At 34.7% G+C, this 17,966-nt stretch overlaps 3 protein-coding genes across 3 annotated transcripts in view; 2 read left to right on the top strand and 1 right to left on the bottom strand.

Annotated features, from left to right (window-relative positions):
- The first annotated feature begins 513 nt into the window (after window positions 1-513).
- Window positions 514-4,361, top strand: LOC124309458 (probable ATP-dependent RNA helicase DHX35). The gene is made up of 4 exons (XM_046773122.1): window positions 514-574; window positions 2,760-2,939; window positions 3,959-4,099; window positions 4,215-4,361. The coding sequence occupies exons 2-4, from the start codon at window positions 2,796-2,798 to the stop codon at window positions 4,359-4,361; spliced, it is 432 nt and encodes a 143-aa protein (XP_046629078.1). The 5' UTR covers window positions 514-574; window positions 2,760-2,795.
- A 4,067-nt stretch (window positions 4,362-8,428) lies between these two features.
- LOC124308355 (calpain-A-like) overlaps window positions 8,429-17,966 on the bottom strand; it is a 45,245-nt gene continuing 35,707 nt past the window's right edge. The window contains exons 11-13 of the mRNA XM_046770987.1: window positions 17,273-17,400; window positions 16,982-17,177; window positions 8,429-8,999 (exon numbers count right to left, since the gene is read on the bottom strand). Of these exons, the coding sequence (XP_046626943.1) occupies window positions 8,779-8,999; window positions 16,982-17,177; window positions 17,273-17,400 (545 nt within the window). The 3' untranslated portion in view covers window positions 8,429-8,778. The remainder of the gene's footprint in view (window positions 9,000-16,981; window positions 17,178-17,272; window positions 17,401-17,966) is intronic.
- LOC124308384 (probable ATP-dependent RNA helicase DHX35) lies at window positions 12,509-13,361 on the top strand. Its single transcript, XM_046771058.1, has 2 exons — window positions 12,509-12,891; window positions 12,986-13,361. The coding sequence occupies exons 1-2, from the start codon at window positions 12,567-12,569 to the stop codon at window positions 13,147-13,149; spliced, it is 489 nt and encodes a 162-aa protein (XP_046627014.1). The 5' UTR covers window positions 12,509-12,566; the 3' UTR covers window positions 13,150-13,361.

The raw sequence follows: 17,966 nt of genomic DNA, 5'->3' as shown, positions 1-17,966 counted from the left end.
CTCCAATGTTGAAAAACAGTAGGTAAATGAATTCTACGTTAAAAGTAATGGTATGAATTTACGAACGTTCAGAGTGACGTTTTACAGAACAAAATGACTCTCCAAACTATGTTTGTAAATTATGATAAGATAATATATATCAAGCTTTTTATCATCCGTATGAAAGAACAGTCAGCATTATATGAAGCATTCTTCGGAAACTAAGCCACCTTTTTTGTTGCTGACCTAGTAAAATTATTGAGGAATCTTTGCCTGCTGTTTGTTACACATCATTAGTTGAAAAGATTTTTTGCGAATTATTTCAGACTTATTAGTGCAACTGTTTATAAAATACTCCTTTGATCAGTTCATAAACATACTTGATAAAAAGAGATATGAGCAACATTTTTTCTTCTTCAAGAGTGACTTCTTATAGATTCTTTGGACGTATGTATAGATTTCCTTATAAATTCTGCCAAGGTGACATCGATTCGCGTTCTCAGAATAAATTCAAAAATGTAATTTCTTCGAGACATTAAAATTTAGCCAATCACGAGAAATATCGAAGAAGATCAACAGAAGTGGCCGATTTCATGTAAACAATTTTTCGTACCTACTGGGATATATTATCGATGAATCAATGGGCATAGGCAGAGTGTTCCTTATTCAACGGTTGAGCTTTAGCCTGTGTTTGCACTCTAAATCAATTAATCTTTGGGTTAAGTTCAACACCTTGATATGGCCGACCAAAGTCGACATAGCTAGTGAATTTTGCGATATGAGTGAACGACGGTAACTATACATTACTGGTAAAAAAAAAAAAGATACTAACCTTACACACATGCATCTCAATTTTTTTTAAGATCGTAATTCTAACGCGCCTGATTGCCGGAATGATTTTGCTTGAAATACGCAGTAACCTACTCTGACTATTCCAAAAAATTCAACTCACGGTTTGAACACCGTACCTGCGCGTTACTGACTAAGATACGTGAGCCAATTATAATTTTCTACTGCGAAGATGATTGTTTTCCGGACAAATATGAAAAACTAAACAGTATTCGGCACCACCTAAATATAATTTATAATTGATTAAATTTTCGTTACAGATTACATATCATATGTTTTCTCTAACTACAATTTTAAAATGTAACTAGTATTTTTATTGGATCTAAGTACAATTTTTTAAATATTATACAGATGCATGAACGGATCTGAGTATTTAGGTATGTAGGTAAACTCAATAAGTATGTATGTAAACTAGGGTGGTCCTTAAGAAGAGTGTAGACAAATTTTCTCCGTTTCGCTCCCCAAATCGATTTCAAATAATTCAAAAAAGCTTCCCGAATTTTTTAGATATTTATTCAACTCTTTATGCTGTCCCACGGGGCTTTTGTTTCACCAAAAGAAAAACACGGGATTTTGTGACCACTTTACATTTTATTTTTTTTTTTCTACGGCAATTTTCATGGGAAAAATCTGTATCAAACGGGGATTCATCAAGTACTAACTGCCCCCGACGCGACTTCGCCCGCATCCAAATTGGTTGACCTATCCTACAACCGAATCTACCCTAACCACTTGCATGCATCCATCTGAAATACGCTCATTTGTTTAAACGACTTGCGCGCCACCTATTGTAAAATGCCTTTACTAGTTCATAAACCTTTTCAGGCGTGAGGAACGCATACGGGACAAACGATGAAACATTCAGTTCTCACGGGAAAAACAAACAAAAAAAAAAATTTTTGTAACTCAGCAACCTGTGCAGGCGTGTGGACTACTCCCAAAGTTTCATTGTAGACGGATGAATGGTATAGGAATGCATACGAAGCAAACAGACAGACGGATATTCATTTTTTATACACATATAGATTATTGGTTCTCATCGGGGATATTTTTTCTGATTATCACGTGTTTAGGGTATAACTTACTTATACACATGATTTTCAGACTTTTCGAACTGAAACCCATTATAAATATTGAGAGATGAAGCTATCGGAAAGAAAAAAAATACTCTCGAAAAGGGTAAATTATACTCGATAAATCCCCGTTTGATTCAGATTTATCCCATGAAATTTTTCGAACAAAAATATAGTCGAAAGTGATCATAAAATTCAATTTTATACATATGGCGCAACAAAAGTCTCGTGAAACAGCATAAGAAGTTGAGATAAAACTCTGAAAAAATTTGGAATTGTTTTCGAATATTTGGAATCGATTTGGGGGGCGGGACGAAAAAAATCCTCAACACCCTGCTTAATGTATGGGTCGTTGTGATTTTCAGCTCCGAAAGATTAATCTCGTATAGTTTTGCCAGTCAGGTAGGATAGTGGACTATTTGTAAAAAAAAGCGAGAGCTTAATGCAAAAGAATTCGTGGGATTCACACACGGACTTTTTTCGGCAAGCTCCTTGCCATTGTGTTTTCGTAAAGCTTTAGCTTTTTCTCTCTGTGCATATACTAGTGGTTGTTAGTATGTAGTATATATTTGTATACTAATTCATTTATATTTTATTCTGATCTAATCACAAAACATAGTTGTAATTCTTCATTTGTTATTGGCTAATTACATTGTCTTCCATCACTGGCGTTTAAATTCTGAAAATTCAACAGTTAATATAAACATGTCACAGGTTGCAAAAATCCGGTCACACGAGTAACGATTGGACCTGTTTAATGCTGTTTTTGTGTTAAGATTCCCAGTCGTTCATTCGCGAGACAGATAATAGGACCACAGGTGTCCTTGCAATATTAACTCCATTATGTGATTGATTCAGTATCTTTTGGAGGCCGGTTGGACTGGAGATGGCAAAATGATTGGTATCACGGAACCGAGGAGAGTAGCCGCCACCTCACTGGCCAATCGTGTTGCTGACGAACAAAACTGCGTCCTCGGCACTGTCGTAGGATATTCGATACGCTTTGACGATTGCACCGGCGAAGATACGAAAATTAAGGTAGAGTATAAATCCTATAATCTTTCTGGATATGCGAAACGATGAGAACACGCCATTTCTCCAGAAAAATGTAAAAAAGTTCGGCATTTCTCGCGGACTTTTTCTAAATCGAACATCGTATTCTGTCAGAGTCAAGGGGTTAATCAATCAGTTTGTGGAGACACCAGATGTCAAAAGATTCTACACGATTTCAGAGATTTCAGTGAATCCATATGTCTTCGTAAGATCCGGTCAGATTTCGTATGATTTCAAAGATTGCCGAAATTTCAGACGATGATTTCACAGGATTTCTGAATATTGCTAAGGATTTTGAAGAATTTCGAAACATTCCGACAGAATTTCAGAGAATTCAGATGGTTTTAAGTTGATGATTTCGAAAAATTACACTATTTTGTAGGATTTGGAAAGATTTCAGAGATTTTTAAAATAACTTCACAGCAGTTCGTGATTTTGGAAATTTTAGAGGTCTCGGAGGTTTCATTTGATCATTTTACATGATTTCACATGATACCCAAGGAGTTTCAAATATTTCATAGAATTCAGGGACATCGCGTGATTTCATAGGATTTTTCAAGGTTTTATAACATTTCAAAGGATTTCATAACGTTTCATCAGCGTGTACTTTCACAAGTGATCGACCCCTTGGAAAGAGTTAACTTTTTTACATGAAAATCGCCCAGGTTCATGCATTCACTTCGACAATAAATCGGCAGGCTTCTTGCGGATAAAGAATCCTAGAAAGCTAATATTAAGACTTCTGGGATCATCTTATCTCTATGTTCACTAAAAGTGCCAGAAGTTAAAGCCATGTCAATATTTTGCCCCCCTATTGTTGACCATTAATTCGTGAAATGACCGCGTTCCGAGTAAATAAAAGATCTTATCTGAAGCGATGATAAAACAAGGGAAAGAGGAGAAAATGATTTTGTCGCTTAATCATTAGGTATGTTGTTCATTTACCCAGTGTTACAGTTTTTGTGTCATCGATTAGCATCCTACAAATTTAATTCTTATCGCAGTTCATGACCGAAGGTATACTGCTTCGAGAAATGATGGGTGATCCTTTACTGACCAATTACTGTATCCTTATGCTGGACGAAGTACACGAGCGAACCTTGCTCACCGACATCGTGATGGGATTACTGAAGAAGATAATTCGGGTGAGTCCAACATCCGTTAATCATACTCCGTCAAAATACCAAAATCGCGAATAATTTACGTGTGCGAAGCTGTTGGAATTTCAATTACAATAGTCTCGGTATGTATCTCATACAGAAGCGACGAAGTTTAAAAGTAATTGTGTCATCGGCAACCGTCGATGCTGAACAACTTCGTGATTTCTTCAACACAAACACTTCGAAGGACACTTCAAAGGACTCCGCGACAATCATCAGCGTTGAAGGTCGCCTCTATCCTATTTAATTAGTTTCTTGTGATATTAAGTATTCGAAGGACATGGTCTATAGCCCTCGCAGCACGAAACGTCTCAAATATTCTATAATATAATGCAATATTCGAAATAGCGGATGTAGATGGATATAAATCACTCGTTACTGTATTAGTAACGTATCACAGTATTGCGATACCCAGATAGATGTACAGAGTGAATTGCTAACGACCGGATGGTTTAATACGCATGCGCTAAAATTCGAGAGCAAGAGCAGTTGTTTTATCAGGGTAACCAACATTCTTAAATTCAGATGACCGACAGTTGTCAAAATTTTTGAGGTTACGCACATCGCGGCGAACTGTCGTCTAAATTCATGACGGTTGGTCACTCTGACAAACAACCGCTGTTGGATTGTAGCGCGTGCGCATTAAGTTTTAGCTGACAACAGATCATGCAGTTTTTTGAAATTCACTCTGTATGTATATTTACATTTGAGAATTCGTTTCGAAATTGTACTCTCATCTGTATACATATATAGCGGTGTCGCCACTCTAGCCACTTTACAAGTAGGGACCTTTGTCTTTACTAGTTAGCTGTTAACTGGTAAGATAAAAAGATGCTATATATTTCAAAAAGGTTATGTATATGTTTACACACTATGACTTAAACATTGGATAACTTCGTATTGGACTTCTATTATTCTACTTATTGAAGTTAGTTACTAGTACTAAGAACCATCCAATAATAAATTTTAATATAAATTACATCTGAATTGAAAATTACATGTGTAATTTGTAATAATGAGGGCGAAATGAAATGACAATGACATTTTTATTTTATGTTTAAGAGCGGAAGAAAATACAAATCTCATGTTTAATTAGTAATTAATGTGGATTTAATTATAATTTTTGCAAGTAATAGATATTTTGTGATTTGATCGACGTCAAAATATTCTTTGTACTCTACTTTACCTAAATTACAAAACGATAATGTGATTTCTTTTGCAGTTATTGTCGTTTAAAATAGAAATTACATATGAATATGATCTTTAAGTTGTAATTGATTAACTGCAACTTTGTCTATCACTTTTCGTTTCACATTACCTTCATTTATTTCAGAACCAGTCGCCGATTATGTGAAAGCAGTCGTTGATACGGCGTTGAAAATTCACGTGCATGAAGAACAGGGTGACATCTTGGCATTTCTCACCGGAATGGAGGAAGTCGACAGGGCCGTTGATCTGCTTAACGAGCATGCGAAATTGATTATAGATGGCAAACGTAATTAGAAAATTCATCGATAATTCTACGATGTTGGTACCGACCGATGCTATACGAAACGACCTTATGCAAAATTAACCTATACAAAATCATCGTACTCAAAGCAAATCTATAAAAAAAATACTTGGCAAATAAACTTCACATGCATGAACTATTTTAGAAAAAAGGAGAGAAATCTTAGAGCCTGAGATTCATGTTAAGCAGCTCGACGAATTTCAAAAACTACAGAGATCTCTATAATCTGGAGGTTACGTTTGTAGCAGTATTTTTTTTTTTTTAAATTAGTCTTGCTTTAGTCAATGCACAGTTTTCTTTATACATTAACTTTGACTAGAGAAATTTTGTGTACGGTAATTTTCCGTTACACGAATTTTGAATTGGACGATTTTGTGTAGGGTAATTATACGTATGCATAATAATTTTATGCATGTCAGTCTGTATAGCGTATTTTTCTGCCGACAAGTTTGCTTTTCTATTTTTCCACTACAAGTGTTTTTTTTTTATCCTTTCTTCGTGCGATTTTTACAATTTTATCACGAAAGTCAATGTTTATTCGAAACAGCCAAATGCTCTTCTTTTCACTGAACTGCTGCTCAATTGCTTATATTTCGTAGACGTCATTTGAACACTATTTCTCCTTTTCCTCCAATATATATGCCTCTTCATTCAATATTGAATTTAGTCTTTCTAGTTTTGAAAATTCTGTCCTGCTTATTATAAAATACGACCATACATTTGCTTTGTTATTCTTCTGGCTTTTATCCAGACACATACTTTGTTTAATAATGTCTCCAACTAACTGCATTTGTTTTATTCATTTTGTGAAATTCGTTCGAAACACTTCTTTTTCGGCATTACAGCCACTTTATTTTTGTATATTCTTTTTACACCATACCTTTATTTCGTCCTATGGTAATATTTTCACCCACGAGTCAACATTAATCTACGTAGTCCTGCTTTTGTTTTACAGGTATTTCCTTTCCTGTTGTGTTCATATTCACTTTTTCTACTGCAATTATTTTACACATTCTTTCATGTGGCATGTTCGTATTTTTTCCTATCTTTCTCCTACCAGTAGATTTCCTTGTAGATGTGGCCCACAAATTCATATATTTCAATAATGTGTCATGTGTAAAATAACTCCTGTTCCTACTCTTCCATGTTCCCCTTGTGTATTGAAAAAATAAGACAACAATGTAGAACAATTTGTCGGTGTGAACGGTCAAATAAATGAAAAAATAATGAATTGACGTTTTGCTCTTTCATTATTCCAATTTTCGTTTAATTGTATTCTAATAAAAAGGTTTCTAAAGAGCCCGACTAATAAGTAGTTCTTTTCCAACAAACCTAATTGCGAGCCGGCTTTCATCTTGATTTGCTTTGTTGCCTGGATATCTATATAACGTTTCGGCTGTGATGCCGTCTTCTGTGTAATTGAATTTCTAAGGCCCCCCCCCCCATTGAGGCCGAAACGTCAATTCATAATTTTTTTTCATTTATTTGACCGTTGACACCGAAAAAACGTCCTACATACATTTCACATGATTGAGAAAAATTCCCTCCAAATAACACAACAACACTCTAAATAAACAATTTCCATCAGCGACCGTTTTTACTATTATTCTATTCATTTTAATTATTTTTCTGATCAGTGGTATGAAAGAATCTGGTTTAGGCCTATCTTACTTTATCTTTTCATCTTACTCACACTCGGACAAAAGTTCTAGTCATTAGGGTTTCAGCTAAAAAATGAATATTGTTCACCGCTGGGAGACGAAAATTTATTTTACCGAATGAAGTTTTGGTTAGCATCTGATTTAAGTCATTCAATTTTATTCATTTGGATAAAAATACATAAACTATACAGAGCTGTCATTATAATCCGTCATCTCGACGACAATTTAATGCAAATACTTTCATTACATATTTACATTTCATTTATGGCATTTCATTCGCATACGACCGGTAACTTCACAATAATACTATTATTATTATAATCTGAACGTAGTTATATTATCATCAATAACATTTTACACTGTCACTGAACTTTCAAGAAACCAATGTCATAAGATAATGTAAATAATACGTAGCATGCAGAGTTGATCAATCTTTGTCAGAAATCGATATAATAATTGCAATTTTGCCGCCACGAATCCCCTTAAAAATGCTTGAGAAAAAGAAATCAGATTTTTCATGGTCATCCGTACGTATTTGGAAAGCAAAGTCGAAATTTCCTTGTGCGGGTGAAAGTGTGAAAGAAGCGCTTCACTCAAAAAAATCAAAATACGTTCATGGCATTGGCTCATTCTAATAATAGTGGAAAAAAGTGGCAATACATTGCAGTTTCAATAAGTTATCAACTTGCAATTTTTCGAAAGATATAACAGCATTGCATTGTGAGAGATTAGGAAATATTCTTTTTTTACTCAATGTTTTGCAACAATTTGTAGTGTAATAGCTAGTGTTTCACAGGTGGAATTGTGTCATAATTATGAAAGGTGACCACGGCGATTAATAGAAATATAGGGTTTAGTCGAATATGTGTGTGCCACGTAAACGATAGATAACAATGTAGACTGTTCATTTTTTCAGAAAAAATCTTACCACTTCCTATGTTTGGCTCTCTTCCGAGCACGGAACAATTGAAAGTATTTTGGAACGCCCCAAAGGACACCCGAAAAATTATCATCACGACGAATATAGCCGAAACTTCCATCACGATACCTGGCGTTGTTTACGGTAAAGTACCCCCTCTTCCTATTTGTTTCTCAAGGTTAGGATGTCGCAAGGCCAAGCAACATGTCTAGTTGACTCTTTCCAACTTCCCGCTCCTTTGTTTTTCAAGCAATAAGAGAACAAGAGACGTTATTATGAACACCCCGCGAATGAAAAGTTACGTTTTCTCTAGATCTCACGCGCTAGCATGTAAAATATAGCATTTCAATTGCGCGCATGCGTCAACTTTATTTCAACGCGCTGTTTGAAGATAGAGCAATTTACGCACGCTCAAAAGGCTTCGAAAATCGAACGTTCCAAACAGGCATTGGGAAAAGTTTTAATCATTATTATTTTTTGAGCTCGACACGCATCTGAGCGGGAAGTTCGTAGGCTGGACATCAAAGTTACCAAATTGACTACTTGTTTATTAATTTTTTTGATCCGAATCATTTCACTCTGCCTCTAGTAATTGACAGCGGGTTTGTAAAAATCCGTTGGTTTGAGGTGGAAACACACACTGACAGCCTAATTGTAGCACCAGTATCCAAAGCATCTGCAAATCAACGAGCTGGGCGGGCTGGTCGTGTAAGATCCGGAAAAACGTACAGGTAAGGTGATCAGAGTACAAATAATCATCCAAGGAGTTGGTGTTTTTTTCACACTTCGCACCATCTATGGTGATGCAGAAAAAGCGGTGAATTGGTTGAAAATTACTTTTCATAATTTCAATGACTCATTACATTTTCGGACGTTCAGTATCCAAAAAACAGGTTTTCAAAAATATGTCAATCTTTTTGTTTCACGATGAGTCTCGTAAACGGATTGATGACAAAATGTGAAGTATACAGGACTTTATATTTGAATGATGGGTATGAAAAGTTGCCAATTGTTTTTTTAATCATGGTTCGTGAAAAAAAAATTCAGAATTTCAATTGCTGATAAACTTTGCAATGATATCGGAAACGACGCAATGAAAAAATTTTAAATTCACACGGGTTCACATCAATAGTATATCTATATAAATGGATGGAGACGAAATGGTCGTAGCAAATTCGTAGAATTCATGCTATTTCTTCATTTCTGCGTGGAGTGTTGATGTATCGAAGTGTTTTTGTTCAGAATTTCGTAAACAATGGGGCTGTTGGTATTGTTTCTTCAGGGTTCGTACGCAACGGAAAAAGTCAGGAAACTTGAAAAATAAGACTGGAATTTTCAGTCTTTCGAAGAAATAAATTCGTTCTTATACCAAGTACAAGCGTTTGAAAAAAAAAATTTGCACTCAAAATTTTGTTTCGTTGCACCACTCCATACATTACATGCATATTACTCGATACTCAAACTACTTTCATTTTTTTCTTATGGAAAATCCTAGGCTGTGTTTTGTAACCTTATATCAGACAGTAAGTTAGTTACTGGGTAATATTGAAGGTATTAGTATTAATGTGTAAAAAAAATGTCATCAATCAGCGGCATATTTCTTGGAAGGTTACTGGAAAAATCCTCTTTTCAAGTTGTAATACACCGCGAGCAACGGATCAAAAGCTACTACCAAAAAACATCAAATTTGTACGGGATATTTGGAACAAAGGGGAAGGAAAATGGCTAATTCATTTTTACTTCAATTCAGTTATAGTTTATTCAATATGCCTTGATTCTAGTACGAATGTTTGAGTATAAGCATATAGTATATCAACAAGTTGCCAAATAGTATTAAAGTGAAAGACAAAGAAAATTTATGAAAAGGAAAGTGTAATATACATTACTTTGACAGAATACGAAAAATGTGATATGTGATAGTTATTTGTGTAGTTTGTAAATATCGTTCAAGTTGTGACCTGCACACGGGTGCATGTGTCTACAGGATACGATAGGTATGATATTATATTCTCACCATTTTATGTAGGTAATCTGTATAGATATGAACTAATAAATGAATTTCTCTGTATACTCTACGTATTTTTTTAGCTGTTGATCCTTGGTTCTCCTTGATGTTTTTTTTTTTTTTTTTTTTTTGCCTACCTGAGGGTCCAATTAGTATATAAACGGTCCAAAACCTATTTTCAACTATCCATTTTAAGCTTCGGTAATACTCAAAATAAGTAACATTTTACTTTGTCAATATAGTCAACCGCTCCTTTTAAACTGTAATATCAACGGCAGCCTGTATGAGTGTAATGTATGATTCTTGATTTCATCATATCTAAAAACGCCTGAGAAGCGACTGACGTCAGCTGTGAATCACAGCATTTGTACATGGACAGAATCGCGATGTATTATTCATTCATCGAGGGGAAATTTATTAAATTAAATAATACATAAATTCATTATTATTTAATTCATTATAATATAATAATTAATTTCAATAAAAATTCTGCAACAGAAACGACGACGTCTTGCCGCATAATTTATACTTACTGTGAAAAGAACAAGAAATAATGTTTGATAATGTTTTTCCGGCTAAACAGGGAGTCCAATATTCCGCGATAATTCAAACCATACGTCACTCACGGTAATTGCATTCTCTAGCTTTGTCACACTTGGAAACTAAATGCTTTTTATACCATATACTTCCATATCTATATACATATAGTTGCACATATTGAATTCTGGATGTTTGTACCCAGATCGTAGAGAATGTTCGTGAATGAACTGCATAGCTAGCTCTTGGAACAAGTCAACATGCAGCTCGGCGAAATGAATAATTGAAGTATAATATGTATGCAATTCTTTCCGATTTGAAAAGAAAATTTTACTTGGATCAATCTGGATCAATCTGGTTTTGAAAACTAGAAGCTTTCAAGTTCTACGATTTTTTTTCAAGCCATTGAACGTCTCTACTCTAACTTTACTATTTCTTATGGATGATAGTATGAAAACACTTTATAGCGTAAAATATATAGATATTTTTCTCCACTATGGGAATACGTTTAATATTTTTCATAATCATACTTGGGTGCTCATATGCATAATACGGGGTCAAAAATTATATTACTTATTCATTTCGTTTATAGTAAACGACTATTTTCGAGTAGGGGGATTTCACTTGAAGTAAATCAGTAATGTTTTGCTGTCTTGCCGTATCAGGGGGTCAAATTTTTCAACTGAGGATTTGTTTCGGAACATTATTTGTCTGAAGGTTTTTCGCAACAAATTTCTACTTGTTGTTTTTTTCCCGATAATTTATAATTTAGTTGCCAGCGCAATTAATAGAGTTGATGTTTTTGCCAGGATTCTGCAATAAAAATTAGGTTTGAGAAAGAAGTATTTGTTTTGCTTACTGAAAAAACAGTTTCCCGTAAATTTCATTGAATGTATTTTCTCGCCGAATGTATGTAATCGGTTTTTGTCAGTATATATCTGTAGCAATAGTTTGAAACTTATAGAAAAAAAAAAGATACTCACCTATCGTACTCTTGATAAAGAAAATTTTGACAAATATTTGACTTGAAACAATATACTATTGGTATTCATGAATTAATTTACGTAACATCCGGATTAACAAAGATTCTTATGATTGTTCTGCAATTTAACGCTTGCAATCTTCAACATTCTGGATTCAAAAATTTATTCGAATAGCATGAACTTGTTAGTTCATAAATAATACAATAATTCGCAGTTTGATGAAATAACTAAAAACTTGGCTGGAAAAACATGGAACAAAAATTTGTAATTTAGGAATATAATAATCTGGTAAATACTAAATATTCGACTAACTCGTAATAAAATTAATAAAAAGTAACGATTTTTGACGAGCCAATTTCGTCAAGGTGATCCATGATCAGTTACTGAAACTCTGGAAAAATGTAATCTCGAGAGCGATGGAATTGCAATGTCAATGAGATTATTTGTATATTTTCAGACTCTACACAGAGGATGCTTTTGACAAATTTGTTGAAGCAACTCCTCCAGAAATGCAACGTTCAGATCTAGCACCTGCCATTCTACAGCTGAAAGCTCTGGGCATTGATAATGTCTTGCGATTTAATTTTCCCTCACCGCCACCAACAAAAATCTCCTGTGTGGCCTAGAACTGCTTTGTGCTTTGGGGGCCATTGACAATAATGGAGAATTGACAAGTCCGCTGGGAGCAACGATGGCAGAAATGCCATTAGATCCTGACTATGCCAAGTGTTTGATAATCTCAGGTGGGATCCCACTCTAGTGTCATAATTTAATGTCCCTCAGATGTAATCGTTTGCTTCAGCCCAAATTCTCAACACATTAGATGAACTGTTTTCAATGAAAAAATTGCTTGCAGGTACTATGGAATGCTCAGCGGAGATAACAATCATCCTAGCTATGCTTCAGGTGCAAAATGTGTTTACAATACCCGGAGGGGGTCAAGCAGCTCTGAAAGCACGAGTCGCACGTCGCAAGTTCGAAGCAGAAGAAGGGGATCTGATCACGTTGTTAAATGTCTATACGGCCTATGAGTCCCAGAAAGTAACAAGCTGGTGTCACCAGAATTTTCTCAATCACAAAACGCTACGAAGAGCCACAGAAATTCGTACCCAGATGTGTAAAATGCTTAAAAAGTTGAATATTCCACTTATCTCTTGTCAAGGTAAGCAATTCCGTCGAAATGTGATTAAGTTAAGCCCTTTTATGGACGAGAGCTTGGTAAAGAGTTGTTTACAAAGTTCCACTCTACTTGTCAGGTGACACCGAAAAGGTTCTGAGGTGCATTACTGCCGGCCTTTTTCCCAACACTGCGTATCTTCATTACGCTGGGGTGTACAGGACCGTTCGAGGTAGCAGGGAACTTCACATTCACCCCAACAGCTGTCTGTACGCTGTTCAACAGCCTCAATGGTTGGTATAGATATTTTCGAACATGAGTTTCAAAGAAAGGTAGAAAAAAAGAAGAAAATTTTGCCTCTTGGACGAAATGCTATGTATAATGATGCCGGGATGGTGGAACTAAAAATTTTTTCAATCATTTCTAATTTCAATCCTTGAATTTACACGTTGTTTGCTACAATGTGAAATTGAAATTCTCATGAATTTCAAATATCACCAGGTAATTTAAAAAATTATCCAGATGTGTTGGAGATCAATTTGCTTATCAGAGTAATGCTAAACAGTTACATAACTTTGCTCATTCTATTTTTTTTTTTTTTTTTTCAATCTTCGTGAAGATAAGTCATTGTCAGTTATACAAAACTTTTTTTCTTTTTATTCCAAGCAATTTAAACCAAAGAATATTCCACTAAAAAATTGCCCAAGTGACCTTGAAATACCCTGATGATTCCAGGTTTTTCCAGAACATGGATACCCTGTAAAACCACTAATGTTTGTAAATTGGAAATATAAGTAGTTTAGAATACTCCAATTATTTGTTGAACCGGAGTAAAAACTTGATCTAAAATACCTGAAATGTTTCAATACATGCATCGTTTTTTATTCGAGTAGCCACCTCGAAAGTCAATTTCCAACATGCCATACGATATTGTAAGTTGATAGTATTCAAATTCATTGTAATTCCAGGCTCATCTTCTGCGAAATTTTGCACACCAGCAAAACGTACATGCGAGAGTTGACAGTTGTGAAACCAGAATGGCTGGAAGAACTAGCACCTCATTTCTACCAAAGACGTGCCATCGATCCCTTCTAGCCCCCCAACGGATGAAAATGAATGGATCGCTGTTTTAAAATACATCATAAACGATGGAAGAATTTGCGAGCACTAAAACCATGAGAGAAGTTTCAATTTTTCCATCAATGACTTTCATTAGATAGAAAAAATAGATATGAATTTTGGCAACTAATAAATTGGTACTTTGTGTAAACCGAGTTGATTTATTTTTTGTCGTCGTGATCAATACTCGAACTGAATCCGCTCACTTATTTCTACCGATGCTGCATATTAAAAAGTCCTGTGAGTGATGAGTGATCTTGAAAATATCCTGTACCCCTTTAGAGTCTTGCAACGTTTTGAATACAAAATAGGATAATTTTAGGAAATTTGATGGAATATGAAATTACAGGATGGGAAGAAAATTAGGAACATTAATTATAGCCAACCAAAAACTGTTGAGGAAAAGATAGGAATTTATGTAAAAATAAATGGGACTCTTTAGTGGATTGGTGCAAGGTGCGTAAATTTAATAAGTATAAGAAGAATACACAAGTTTCCTAAGGAATATAAAAATAAGTAACTTGAAATATTTATCTACGTGTATGGTTTGAGTGAATGGGTTATTCGGCATGATGTTTTTGCAGTTTTGCATATCTGTAAACCTCAAGGACAGACAACTCACTTATGAAACTTCGTGATTAAATTCACGTAAATGTATAAAGCTTCAACTTTCAGATGTTCAGTGTGATCTGTTGAGTTCCGATTTATTATAAAAAAAAAAAGAAAAGGTAATGAATGAAAACAGTTGACAAAATATCAAGAATTCCGAAAATCATTACGCGGAAAGATCAAATTTTTTGAAGCATACAGCATACAAATTTACTCAAAATCTAGAACTTGACTGTTTCTTCTAATGCATGAGGCAAACAGCCCTTGCATCTCACAATCGGTTTCTATCACCTGTATTATGATGATTTTTATCGAGGTATGTAATGCCAGTACTTTTCTTCTGTCATTTTTTCAGATGTAAATATTATCAGTGTGAAGACATTTATCTATTATCACCAATACTCAAAAACAACTCTATGTAATATGAATATTTATCATAAATTAAACACTATATATGTAAATATACTGTATATTTTGAAGAAAATATCATTCTGATGCTACATAATAGACACAGTAGCGTTTATTGGTGCCTTCCACTCCCGGTATCCAATTAAAACTAATCCATGGTTCAGTTCTGTACGAATTGCAATTTATTACGTTGCTTAAATCAAGTATATTTCAAATGCCTTTCCGGCTATTGAGATTACCTTTATCAACCATGTCTCAGTCTTCATCTGATATTGGAAGTAAAAAGCTTAATGAACAATATGCATTCAAGCATAATAGGGATCCGGTTCGCGACGTTTCGATGCTCGAGCTACCTTAAGGCATTTTCGGGCGAGAGCTAACAGGAATACTCGAGAGTGCAACAACATGGTATATGGTTGAGCATGTATATATGTATTCTGGGCATCCATGGGTAGAAAACAAATAGTACTGGTTGTATATATTATATACGCGATTTGAATTTAGCATACTGACTTATGAATAAGACAGACATGCGGAATGAGGTTAAAAAAGGCTTTTTCAGTGTCACAAAGTAACCGCCATTTTGAAGACATGCAGCATACGAGTGGGATTTGAAAATTGTATTTTGTCAATCCGAATCCCACTAACTCACTGACCATATTTTTGTACATTTTTTCATATATAAAAGTTAGTTATAAACATCAACTATATACTTTGCACCATGAAACCAACTCGCTAATCATAATTTAGATAGCTATCCTGGTCCTGCTGCCTATGCCTTATTTAAAGAGGTGGGTTGGCCAAAATGGATACTTTTTTTCATTATCATTACAAGATACTAGCAAATTGAGTATTTATTGAATTATTATATTCGAACGAATCTACTAGATTTTTAACCATTTTAAAGCGATTAGAAACAAAGCTTCGGTGTTTAACTTTTTTTTCATAATTCGAGTAATTACGATTTTCGGATTTTTGTACTTTGTATAATGATTTCATAATTACTCAATGTATGACTACGTCGTGATGAAATTAACAAAAAGTCATAATTTTTTGCCAATCAACCTCCTTAAGGTATCAGGATCCCTGTATACAGCCGACATAAATTAAACGTGTTTCTGTTTGACATCATTGTTTCTCCTGCAAATTGAACCAACTTCTACAAACTTTGATGTTTTCTCTTTACACACATAGGGGTTTATCATGCAATAATTGATGAATTGGAAATAAATGATTATGCCCCGAAAGTGAAGATGTGAGTAAAATATTAATAATCTTCTCTCGATAAAACTGACTCTGAATATTAAGTTGGTAAGCCCAGTTAGCTCGAACACTTGAATTGACTTAACACAAATGGATACACGTGTACTTTAAAAATTATCTGTACTTTTATGAATTGATAGAGTAAATCTGAAACGCACAAGCTTACAAACGAATATTTAGGGATAGTGAGTTATTAGTTACAATGAAAGAGGTGATCAACGAAGCTTAACAGGTACGAAAAAAGGAGTTTGGAGTTTCGAAGAAACGAGAGCTTCAATTGTATTCAGCTTCCAGGATTTGAAAAATGTAGTACTTCAAAGTTTCACATTGACCAACACCTGGTCGATAATTTGTTCCTGAGTTTGTGCTTTCGGTTTGCCTCTTTTTTGTTATTGATTACGAATACAATGTCTTCTCAGCCCATTCTTCCATTGTAAAAGTAGCAGTGTTTGTCTTATCTGGATCGCGTTCTCTGAATATATCTACAAGCGTGAGTTAATCATGAGATATTACGAATATTTGTTGTTACCAAAGAATCGAGTGTCGATTGTTAGTTACTAGTAATGAAGAATATGTTGTTGTTAGATTAATTAAAGTACCAATCCTTATGTTGTATCAAGTATACTCTTCAAATCACGTCTAAAATTATACAATTTCTCGTTTTGAACTGACCACGAAGCTGTCTCATGTTTCTGTGAATCTTTTTTGTTCGTTTTGTTTTACCAATTTGACTCACCAATCATCGTCTTTAGACGTACAGCGCACATGATGTAGTCGTCGAATGCGATCATTCCATCCTTCGTTCCGTAACGATGTACAAGTACGTTCAAAATATGATTATTCATGCGATAGCCGGCGCTATTCAAAGCTTGTCTAAGCTCGAACGCGCTCAAGTATTCAGAACCATCTCTATCGTATAATCTGAATACAGCCTGAAGAGAAGAATTTGGTAACATTCATCATGAGTTATACGTATAAATGAGCTTGGCAAATTATGATCGATCGATCAGAAAGCACCTATACTCACCCTCCAATTTCTAATGTCATTCAAAAGTGATTCGAACTCTTCAAATCCTAGTTTACCGGAACGATCTGTATCCAGCATGGCAACCATACTACGGCATATATCTTTACTGAAACCTTCGTTTTTCAATTCTGAAATGAGATATCATTGTAGAATGAATAGCTTGATTCATAATGTAGCTGACAGGTACTATTTTTTGTTTTTACGAATAGAATGTTTAGGGCTGAGTATAAAATATTTGTAGTAGTTGTTAAAATTTATTCAATTAATAACAGATTAATTAGCTGTCAAAGTTGTTATATGCGGTATAGCTGGTTATAGAGGTCGGTTAATTAAGCAAACCTATGAAAATAGAAAATTGTAGAATACTTATTACGAGTGACATATATCTTTCTTAATGAGTATCGATTTGTTACTACACGATCATGTTGTCAACAAACTGCTACTCGTTTGATGAATTGCGAAGCACATACATGATCGCTACTTATCTATTACTACCTGTTTTTTCATTAACATCTCTGTACATACATGTTGCATTGTTACATGTTCAAGACTAAGCGTTGGTAAATAGGGGGAACTTCGGTTCACCAAGGTATCGCAATATCCATGACGCTAAGAATTTTTGCTGTCAGCTCACCTGTAAGAACTAATTCAAAGTTATAGGGCCTTGTACCATGAGATTTAAAAAATGTTCCAC

This window comes from Neodiprion virginianus, chromosome 7, assembly GCF_021901495.1.
Source record: "Neodiprion virginianus isolate iyNeoVirg1 chromosome 7, iyNeoVirg1.1, whole genome shotgun sequence".
NCBI lineage: Eukaryota > Metazoa > Arthropoda > Insecta > Hymenoptera > Diprionidae > Neodiprion > Neodiprion virginianus.
This window is presented reverse-complemented; position numbering and strand designations above follow the sequence as displayed.

Bases quoted from the DNA above. Each gene is read 5' to 3' on its own strand.
- LOC124309458 (XM_046773122.1), top strand. From the start codon at position 2,796: ATGATTGGTATCACGGAACCGAGGAGAGTAGCCGCCACCTCACTGGCC. The intron at 2,940-3,958 runs GTAGAGTATAAA...TTCTTATCGCAG, and splicing joins GCGAAGATACGAAAATTAAG to TTCATGACCGAAGGTATACT. The intron at 4,100-4,214 runs GTGAGTCCAACA...TATCTCATACAG, and splicing joins TACTGAAGAAGATAATTCGG to AAGCGACGAAGTTTAAAAGT.
- LOC124308384 (XM_046771058.1), top strand. From the start codon at position 12,567: ATGAAAAAATTGCTTGCAGGTACTATGGAATGCTCAGCGGAGATAACA. The intron at 12,892-12,985 runs GTAAGCAATTCC...TCTACTTGTCAG, and splicing joins TCCACTTATCTCTTGTCAAG to GTGACACCGAAAAGGTTCTG.